Here is a 10,987-nt window from a genome sequence, read left to right as displayed (position 1 = left end):
AAAACTTACACTTACAGAAAAGAAAGCTTTATATTTCAATAGAAATTCATACCCGCAAAGTCCACAGGGGTTGCTGTTACAATTCAGACTCCCTGGGACCAGATAGCTTGTGTTGGGGCCTTTCTTTGGAGGGGAGGAAACCTTTTATACACAGATAGCCCTCGAATCAATCTCCTTCCCATTCCAGTTCTAAGTAGCCTGGCAGACCTGCCCAGTGGGCCAGCTGGAACAATGCCGTCCTTTGTTATGGCAGGATAATTTGCAACACACGCAGGCTACCAGCACTGTCCCAGACACTACCCCTCCCTTCTTTGCCTTTTCAGAAACGTTTCAGAGCAAGAGAGAAACAAAGCCTCAGACCCTATTTGCAATGTTACCTTCTCAGCTATATAATCCTAAGGAACACCAAACTTTCCTCACACTCATAATTCGAAAGCATGTCTAACTTCTCGAGCAACTTCAAATTAAAAGAGTTGTAATGGACCAACACGTGCCAACAGCCTTTTATTTAGAATTAATGAACTTGTAGGTGGAATCAGGAAGATCACAGAGGGTTAAGGATAAATGGAAATGATCACGAATTAGACTAGCTGAAAGACAGATTGTCACCTTCAGGAAAATTTAAAAAACCTTTTTTTTTTTTTTTTAAGAACGACAGCAATCCAAGCAAAGTACCTCGCTGTGTAGGTATCAGGACCCTTTAGGCAGAATTCGGTCATACTCGCAATCAGTGACAGGGACGCTGGTTGTGGAGGAGTACTTGGAATGGTGGCAGAAAACTGTATTGGCATTTCCAGCTTGAGTAGGTCTTATCTTCTAAGTGGATGCTCAGAAGCCAAGGTCTGGATGCAGTCGGTCAGTTGCAAATAACAGCTCAGGAATGTTAAGTGGCTTCAGGAGTCGTGTGGACAGCACGATTACCTAACAATAGGAGAGGGCAAACACACCACAGGCAATTACAGGGGCCAATCTCAGGGTATTGGATGATGAGAAACAGAATGTAACGAATGTCTTGGGGTAGGGCATGGAGTTCTGTGGAGGAAAGGTAGAAGGCAGCCAGTTGAATGGCAGGATCTGGTGCTAGTGCCCTGCCTGGAAGGAGGGGGGCACAGTCTGGGAGAGATGGCCTGTGGGACAGCTGGCCTGTGTCTACTGAACCTTTAGCCAATGGGCCACTCAGGATGACTGAGACTGGCACTAGGTGCATTCGAGAGGCAGAGCCCAGCCACTACCATGCTGTTAAATTGAACTGACTCATACTCTCTCTTTGTAATACAGTAATTTGACCTCAATATCAAGGTTTCTTTCCCTTTCAGGGAGCCTTTGCTCCTCCAGGGAGCATGAGAAGGCACAGCCAAGAGGTGGATGCCGTTAGTGACGATGGTAATTGTTAGTTTCCTAGTGCCACAAATGGGTGGCTTCAACCATGGAAACTTACTGTCTCATAGTTCTGGAGGTTACAAGTCCAGGATAGGGTTGGCACCTTCCAAGGGCTGTGAGGGAGGATCTGTCCGTGCCTTTGTCCTAGCTACCCTGAGTCTTCACATTGTCTCTCCCTATGCATGTCTGCTGCTGTGTCCAAATTTCCCCTTCTTATACACACTCAGTCATACTGGATTACAGCCCACATTAAAGACTCCATTTTAACTTGATCATCTGCAAAGATCCTATTTCCAAGTAAGGTCATATTCACAGGTACCAGTGGGGAAGTTAGGACTGCAACATAGTTTAAAGGGGACACACTTCAACCATAACAATGATGATGATAACTAATACTTGTTAATTTTTCTGATGTGCCAGGTTCTTAGGATTATCTCATTTAATATCCATTTGATCCTGATATCAAGCTTATGAAATAGGGACATTTATTCTTCCTGCTTTGCAGATGAAGAAAACAAAGTACAGAAAGGCTCAGCAACCTGTACAAAAACACACATACAGTCAGCAGCTGTGCCAGGATCAAAGCGCAGGCAGGCTGGCCCCGGCGCCCCCGTGCCTCCCTTCCCTGCATCAAGGGCCCTGGGCCCTTTCCTCCCTTACTCCACATGCACCTTTGGGCTCCTCTGGCTTCTTTCATGGTGACCCTTTCTGCTTCCCTCAGTCTGGATTTTATTCTGTGGCAGATTTGTCTCTGAAACACTGGGAGAGCCTGTTCCCTGGGTCTGGGCAGGGGGGATGATGTGCTTTGTAAGGGCCTGGGGAGGTTTTGCACAAGGAGTATTGTATGCACCCTAGATGAAGAGGTGACTCTGGGAAAGGCTACCCTGGAGGCTGAATGCCACAGCCCACAATCCCTTGGAAGGGGATTCCAAGGCCCACAGTGTGTCTACCTGGCGGCTCCTCTGGAGTGGTGCAAGTGGGCCCGCACACTTCACTATCCTCCTTGCCTGCCCCCAAAATTGTCCCAGGTATAATCAAATTAGTGAATTAACCAATCCCATGTCAACAAGCTCATTGGTGGAAAACAAAAGTCTATACTCCAATGAAGAGAAAATGTAGAAGGAGAGGAGAGAAGGAAGTATTTTATAGCTTTGTTCTTCTTGTTAAAGAAACAATTTTTTCAACAACTTTAAGAGAAAGTTTTCTGTTTAAAAATTTAGTCTTTGGAAGCATCTATGTTACTTCTTGAAAGAGGATTATCTTAAATATATATATATATAGTTAATGTCAGCCAATTCATATTTTTGGCAGAAATAAATTCTCTGAAATCTTGTGTTTCACGATTTTCCTTGAAAACCATGCAAGGAGACTTTGAGGACAGTGGGTGAAGAGTGGCTGCTTTATCATCTGCACACATGGTTTAGACACCATTCCATGTGTGTCTCCTGACAGGGTCTCTACTTATTTCAGGTCTTCTTCACCAAACCCAGTAGGTGATTGAGCCTGGCGGCTCCCAGGCCAGTGTCATCGGCAGACCCTGAGTAGATCCCAGCTCCACAGTGACAAGCCAGATGCCCTCCAGAAAGTCACAACTCACAGCCTCACTCACCTCATCATGTCTCTCAGAAAGAAAATAACAGTGCCAAGCTTGAAGCAGTATGGCAAGGATGACATGAGATCGTGTATGTGGAGCACAGGAAGTGCTCAGCAACTCTGAGCTGCTATTTTATTGTGGTTTTGCAATTCAGTCATAAACCTCCTTTTGAATCTTATGAAAGCTAAGAACTTTCTAGAAAAATATACACAGACATTCATACAAGATTTTGTATTATAGTTTTGGGGATGGTTCATGAACTCCTAGGAATTCATAGACCACAATTAAGAAGGCCTTTTTCAAGCTGGGTGCAGTGACTCATGCTTGTAATCCCAGTGCTTTGGGAGGCTGATTCGGGCAAATCACCTGAGGTCAGGAGTTCAAGACCAGCCTGGTCAACATGGATGAAACCCCATCTCTATAAAAATACAAAAAGTAGCTGGCTGTGGTGACGCACACCTGTAGTCGCAGCTATTTGGGAGGCTGAGGCAGAGAATCGCTTGAACTCAAGAGGTGGAGGTTGTAGTGAGCCAAGATTGTACCACTGCACTCCAGCCTGGGCAACAGAGTGAAACTCTATCTCCGAAAAAAAAAAAAAAAAAAAAAGGAGCCTCTTTTCAGAAATCTTTTTAAATACACACATAAAGACAAACATGGAGCAGCACTCTTGGAAGCAGGTTCTTCAAAGGTGGTAGAGGCCAGCAGTCATTCATGCAAAAGGCCCTCTCCGCCTGCTGTGACTTGCCAGTCTCCAGCACACTGCCAGCCTTTGGGGTCTCTAATTCTAAAGCAAAGATGATGGATTCCTCTCTGGCTGCGGTGAGGTGTGCCTGAGGGCTAGGGTATGTCTCCATCCCCATGGATGCTAAGTCTTGTTGGCAGGTTTGAGGAACTCGGAGTGAAAAGTCTAGAAGTGTTGACTTCCAGAGCAGCAATAACTGAGCCCAAAGAATCTGTCACTCTCGGGTCATGTGCTGGGCTTCCAGCCATGGCTGACAGAGACTGTGGATTTGGCTACCGCCATTGAGCTGGAACAGCAAGGCCAGAGCTGAATCCGCAAGGTCCTCACACCTGAACAAGCAGATATTTAACAGTAATCACCCTACAGCTTCATGAGGGCTTGGCCAGAGGCTGTCTGGGGCCTGCTCTATGGAGGGGTGAAAAGAAACAGATGGAAAAGAGGGGCTTTTCAAACAGTAGGTTAGGGGGCCTTTGTGGAGGGGAGGCAGCAGGGCTGAGGCCAGGAGGCTTTGGGATAGTGGTTAAGAGCCCAAGTTTAGGAGGGTCCAGTCTGTGTTGGACCCCAGCTGGGCCACTTACCAGACGAATGACCCTGGAGAAGTTGCTTAATCACACTCAGCCTCAACTTCTTCATCTGTAAAGTGGGAATGATACCCACCTCACATGATTATGTGAGAAGAAAATGTGGACATCTTTGTAAAATATCTGACACAATGACAGGCTCCAGAAGGGCTGAAAATGGCAGCTGTCATGACTGCCTTCATCATCGTCACTGTCCTCATTATGCACATCCCCGGCTGCAGCCTCCCAGCCAGCTCACAGCAGTCATGGGTCGGATGCAGGGGAGGTGGAGTTGCCAGAGCCAGTGACCCCAAGTGTGAATCTGATTGTATTACACACAGGCTTAAAATCCCAGCCTCCTCCTCTCTGCCGTCTAAGACCAGTCCTCCTGGAGATCATCACAGGACTTCAGAACCCGACTGCCACCAGCACTCCACACCTGGCCCTTGCCTCTACACCCCAAATCAGTCCCTCATTCCAGCCTCCCTAACTCCTTGCAATTTCGCACCTGGTACTTTGGGGACGATTCTTTGTCTGGAACAGGAGCTTCCCACTCTGCCCAAAGAGCCCTTCTCCATTGTCCTCCAACAATCAGCTCAGCCGTCACCTGCTCCAGAAAGCCTTCCCAGACCACCCCTCCCCCAAGCCTGATCGTGTCCCCCTTGCTGTTGGCATCTCGCTGTATTCCCTGTCACCTTAACTGAGTCTTTGTTTCTTAGCACAGTGCCTGATACACAGCAGTTCTTTGATTCAGTTAGTCCCTGATTGAGTGAATAAAAACCATATAGCAGTGAAGGAGGCAGGGAGCATAGCCAGGGTCAGTGGGAGGTTCTCGCTCACGGCAGCTCTAGTGGAAAATGCTCAGGCAGCTCTGGGTAAATGCGCTTCCTTTCCATTTGACAAAAAACCTACTTGTCTCTAATTCCTATTATGAAGAGCAAGCAGGATCATACTGCTGACATTTCACATAGAGCATGAAATATACTAGTTGGTGGACTTTAAGTATTTTCATATCTTAGGCATCTTTTGATATTGACTACTTTTGAGCATTTTCAGAATTTTTAAAGTGCTACATTATTTGGCTGAGATCACCCTAAAATTCTAAAAAGTGGGCCCCAAATGGGAACAAAGATGCCCAAAATGAAAAGGAAAACAGTCAAAAGAGTTTGAAATTGGGTGATCAGCTATGACATTTAACTTTTAACAAGATCATGAAACGTGGGCAAATTAAGCATTAGCGAGTTCCTTTTGGAGAACTGGTCTTAGACAGCCAAGGGCACTGAAGAACATTCCCATGGAATACTCTCGATCCTTGTCCATCATATGGCTACTTTTCTCTGCATCTTCTAAAATGCTTCTTTTAATTTTCTGTATTAGAAATCAGAGGTACATAGAACCTAAACCTGGTGCTCCCCGATTCCTCTCCCTCTCCCCTTTTCAGGGTTCCTGCCCTTTCTTCTTTTCCTCCTTCTCCTTTCCCTCCCTCTCTTTCCTCCTGTTCTTTTTTGGGGGTTGTTTTTGTTATTTCTTCTCAACTCAGGCCTGAGTGTCATTCAGGGCTGAGGAGTCAGCTGACTTTACCCCTGACCCATCGACTCTTAGCCACCACACCTTCACCTGCTAATAGCGAAGCAGGCCGACCAGCCTCCTCCTCAAACCAGAGGCATCCAGGACACTCAAGAGCACCCCGCAGTGCTCAGAGCTCGGCCCAGTCACCATACCTGCCCTGCACCATCCACCCACCGGAACACCTCCCACAAAAACAGCCAGTGGGGAGAGAATCTTTGATGATTATAGATAAATTTTACATTGAAATGTGAGAAATCGGGTATTTAATGAAAACAAAAGATTGTTTTTGAAGAGCCTGAATGACACTCCAGCTGCAGGGCAGCTATGACTTCAGTGTCAGCAAGTGTTGCTAACCACAGGCAGTTCTAGCAGGGACTGTTTGAAGATGCAGCTCATTCATCAACAACAAGCCTCTGTGTCAAAGAGGATACTTGAAACAGAAAAAATACACGCTGGCTGACTGTGAGATGGGGTGGAGAGCACCAGCCAGGGAACCAAGTCCCTCCAGCAGCCTTTGGCTGCACTGGCTCTCTACTCCAGCTGGAAGTGGGATGTTGATCTTTGTTCTCAGCCTGCCCTGAACTCCACATGGGCAGCCCAGCCCTTGGGCGTGACCCAGCCCTCTGGGATTCCCGCTGCTTCAGGCCATGGCTGTAATGTGTAGGTGCCAGCATCTTCCTGTTCTATTTTTGCTGAACAGAGAGGAAGCAGGGAAGTCCAGAATTGACGTTCCATATCCCCTGATTTCTGACACTCAGTATCAAAAGGAGCAAGGCATACATTTTTTTCTCCACTTTTCTTTCAAATTTGGGAGATTCTTCCCCAAAGTGACTCACATATGCACAAGCACCAACATGCATATTCATCCATTTGATAGGCAGCTTTTGGAGCATATATTGTATTCACACTACAGGCACAAACGCACACATACACACTCACACACCTGTGTTAAATCCAGAAGATCCGTACCGTTAAGCCAGTGGAACAGTGGCTTAGCCTTACTGAAACACCTGGGAACTGTCTGACCTGACTACCACTGCCTCAGAGTTGCTGTGCTGTGCTTCTAAGGCTCTCAGAAGACCTGGAGTGTGAGATTCAGATCTTTTTGTCTCCCTGGGGCTTCCTGTCAATTTTGGAATAACCTGGCGGCAGGTTTTGGAGCCACAATTAGGGATCCTTGAACCTCTTAAGTTGTGTGCAAAATTGTGTGTGAACATATTTCTAGGTCTACTGTTTTATTTTAAAAAATACTATGTCTTTACTAAATATTCAACTCTGGGTTGGGCGTGATGGCTCACACCTGTAATCCCAGAAATTTGGGAGGCCAAAGCGGGCAGATCACTTGAGGTCAGTGGTTTAAGGCTAGTCTGGCCAACACAGTGCAACCCTCTCTCTACTAAAACTACAAAAAAAAATTAGCCGACAGTTGTGGTGGGCACCTGTAATCCCAGCTACTCAGGAGGCTGAGGAAAGAGAATCACTTGAACCTGGGAGGTGGAAGTTGCTGTGAGCTGAGATCGCCACTGCACTCCAGCCTGGGCGACAGAGCAGACTCTGTCTCAAAAAAAAAAAAGCAAAACACTTCAGCCCTGGAAATGCAGAAGTACAGGAAGGTGTGGGTGCAGCATGCACGTGCCGGCTATGAAAAGCGGTGGATGGCAGGGTCACCTTGCTTGCTGGCCTTCCTCTTTTCCTGAGCTGGCCATCCCCTGTATTTTCTCAGAGGGTCCCTCCCTGTTATTTTCTTCTTACAATCACAGGCTTCTGCTAGCCTCTTGGCCACCATCCAGCTGCAAAGTTCATCCAGCCAGAGCTGTCTGGCATGGAGACCCACAGCAGGCATCGAGCCAGTGAGGAGAGAGGCTGGTGATGGGCACATGCGCATCAGAGCCGAGAAACCTGGAGTTTCCCACTTGGTGTTTGTGGCTGTTTGGGGTGGGGTTAGGCTGCTCTCTTGATCCCTTTTCTGTAGACAGGAAAGAGGACCTTTTCCAATGCACCCATTTTCTCTCATTAGCACATCTCCAACAGCCCCAGGTAGGAGAGTGGAGGAAACATGTCCCTTTCAGAGCAGAAGTCTTCGGAGGCTAGCAGGTGGGCATGTGGTTTCTCGTTTCCTATGTTTCCTGCTATTCTTGTCACTTTTTGTGAAAGAGAGTTCATTTCTGGAGGTGCTGTGAATGGAATCTATTCGTTTCCTTTGAACAGCTGATCCCTGAATGCTTTTCAAATCTCAGATCCAAAGCCTTCTCCATGGGAGTCTGAGCAATCTAAAGGAAGCTCTTCCTCCTGGTTTTTCTACACTAGCACCTGTCTGTGTCTGCTGTCCACTTGTCACGAGCTGGCGCTTCCATGTTTACTGTCAGTTACTACCCAGCAAAATGGGAGTTCCATGAAAGGAGGAATGTGTCTAGCTTGGTCACTGTTCTGTCCCTAGCATAAAGGACAATGCCTGGCCCAAAGCAGATCATGTTTTTGCTTTTTAGATGCTCAGTAAATGCCTGTTGAACTATTAGTTAATCCAGCTTAATAGGGACGATTGTAAGTTCCTGTACTTGGATCCAAAAAGCACCCACATAGTGGTAGAATAGGGAAGATTTGGAATAATAGCAACAGATGCAAAAACAGAGTGGTTTCAGTTGTCTATAATCTCAGTATCAGTCAATAGGTCAGTGTGGTTTGTGTGGTCTTTTCCAGAAAAGCTGCTTTTCTCTTACGCTGCAATGACACAAGTAGAGTCTCTAGTGTACAGTATTGGACATTCAATTAACATTCATGAATATCCACTAAGGGGCAGACTCTGTTTGTGGTGCTGAGCATATTATAGTTGAAAAATGCAGAGTCCTGAGGCTGGAGGGGCATAAGCAAAGAGAAGAGTGGTAGGAAAAGAAGCCCCAGAGGCAGACAGGGGTGAGATCATGTGGGCTTTGTATGCCATGGTAGGGAGGAGAAGGAGGTGATCCTAATTTTCTCTGAGCTGATCAGTCTACACCAAGGTTTGGCTTTTGATTCCAATCAAGTGTGAGAGAGGGAGACAAACTGGGGTTGAGGAGAGCTGCCACATCGTCAGGAGACTCAGGCCCATGTCACAGGGTAAGAGTGGGGTGGCTACAGGAACTGATGGTATTCAGTTTGGAAAAGAGAAGAATGGGGGAGGACATGGGAGCTATCTGCATGTGTCTGCAGAACTGTCATGTGGAAGAGGGAGGAACCTCATTTCCTTTTAAATTCTGTGTGGCTCAACAGCTAGAACCAGCACTGATGAGTGCCAGAGCCATAGATACAGATTTGGGCTTCACCTGGAGGAGATATTAGAACCAAGATATTAGCCCTCTGTGATGGTTAATAGTGAGTGTCAACTTAATTAGATTGAAGGATGTAAAGTATTGTTCCTGGGTGTGTCTGTTAAGGTGTTGCCAAAAAAGATTACATTTGAGTCAGTGGACTGGGAAAGACAGACCCACCCTCAATCACCTTGTGACTGTGTGAGTCAATACTCCTTAAAAACTCCCCTTTATATCTACATCTATCCTATTAGTTTTGTCCCTCTAGAGAACCCTGACTAATACACCCTCCAACACTCAAATAGGCTGCAGTGGGAGGGAACACATCTAGATTCTGGTCAAGTAGAGACCAGATGGTAAAGCTAGAATGGAAGCACTAGCTATGTATATTATCGCTGTTTACATCAATGATCTCCATTGCTTGCCCCATGGTCTTAGATGGTCTATTGGGTATAGATTCCATAGAACCTATCCCCTTTGAATAGGTCACATGCATTCTCCAACAGAAGTCTGAGTCTGAGCAGACAAGGGAACTAGCATGCATGCCACTCTGCGTATTGTTAGGGTAGCAAGGCTTGATTTCCGCTGTACTCTAAAAGCAGGAAGCGGGTTCTGTCTCAGATCTGCGGAGTTTGCTGTAGGGTCAGGGCAGCTGTGTGTCTGTCAAGGTCTAAGGAAGGGAGACCTGCCACAGCAGATGTCACTCTACAAACATCCAGGTAATTCGCCTCCTTTCAAAAATGTGGAGATGAAGGACTTCGTGCTAAAGAATACCTCTTCTGTTTCTGCTGCTGCCTGAGGAATCTTCCTAGGGCCTGCTAACTCTTCAGGGGAGCTTTTTGCACAAAGGACAAATAGCAGTCAAGGCTGATCCTTCAGCTCAAAATTCTTTGAGAAGCTCTCTCTGCAGATGACCGAGCACAGGGTCAGATTGCAGCAAAGCCACTGTAGATTCTGGGGCTCTGTTGTCAAACTCAGGTCACAGGACTTTGAAAACGTCTGCATTTTATCCTTTTAGAGGAAGGATTAACATGTCTGTCAGACTATTACAATGCATCACTGTTTCAAAGAGCTAAGAATTTGGTTCACCACGGTAAGGGCAGCAAAAAGTGTGCTTTCTGATTAAAAAAAAAAAAAGTCTTTCCCAAAAAGGTAATAATTCATTAAACAAAACCTTAACACTGCTAACAGGGAGGGTGTTAAATGAGGCAGAATTTATGAATTTATCAGAAATCTCACCAGCTATGACCATAACAGGTGATATTAACAGCAGAAATGGTCATAGCCAAAAACTGGCCACTCCCCTGCTCAAGAATCTCCTGTCGCTCTCTAGGTATTCAGGTCCCATTCCTCAGTTGGGTGCCTGCAGAACATCAGGGACCAGACCTTCTTGACTTAACCAGATAGCTCAGCCACTCCAACAACACAGACTGCTCCTACCAAGCCAGTTCTCTTGGAGTCAATAAAACCCTCAAACTACAAGGGTTACGGAGCCACTACCATGTGCTCAAGCCTGGAAACCTCAGCCTTTGTCCTCAAGGAATTTGCATTTGGTTGAGGAGACTAGGCCAGCAAATATGAGGTAGTCAGGGAAAAGTCTGGAGCTGTATTGCCCAGTATAGATGGTGGATGTGAGTAGAGATGCGGAAAAAGCCCGGAGCAGCAGCTTGGATGTCACAGACGGGAAGGACGCAGCTCCTGGGGCTGGCTGTGCAGACGTGGATGGTAGTGGGTAGAGGTGGGAGGTGGCACAAAGATGTAACCCGAAAGCACTGGGAAGATAATGCCCCCAGAGTCAAGACTCAACCTGGGGGGAATGAGAGTGGAAGGGAAGACAACCCAGGCTCCCTGACCTCTG

General features: G+C 46.6%; 1 protein-coding gene across 2 annotated transcripts in view; it reads right to left on the bottom strand.

Annotated features, from left to right (window-relative positions):
• Nucleotides 1-493: 493 nt before the first annotated feature.
• Nucleotides 494-10,987, bottom strand: part of SCFD2 (sec1 family domain containing 2) — a 446,165-nt gene continuing 435,671 nt past the window's right edge. For both annotated transcript variants that reach the window (XM_002745846.6, XM_008993346.4), the window contains one exon: nucleotides 494-921. In XM_002745846.6, coding sequence (XP_002745892.4) covers nucleotides 829-921 — 93 coding nt within the window. In that variant the 3' untranslated portion in view covers nucleotides 494-828. The remainder of the gene's footprint in view (nucleotides 922-10,987) is intronic.

Source organism: Callithrix jacchus, chromosome 3 (assembly GCF_049354715.1).
Source record: "Callithrix jacchus isolate 240 chromosome 3, calJac240_pri, whole genome shotgun sequence".
NCBI lineage: Eukaryota > Metazoa > Chordata > Mammalia > Primates > Cebidae > Callithrix > Callithrix jacchus.
Note: the sequence above shows the minus strand (reverse complement) of the source record. Positions and strands in the feature narration are given on the sequence as shown.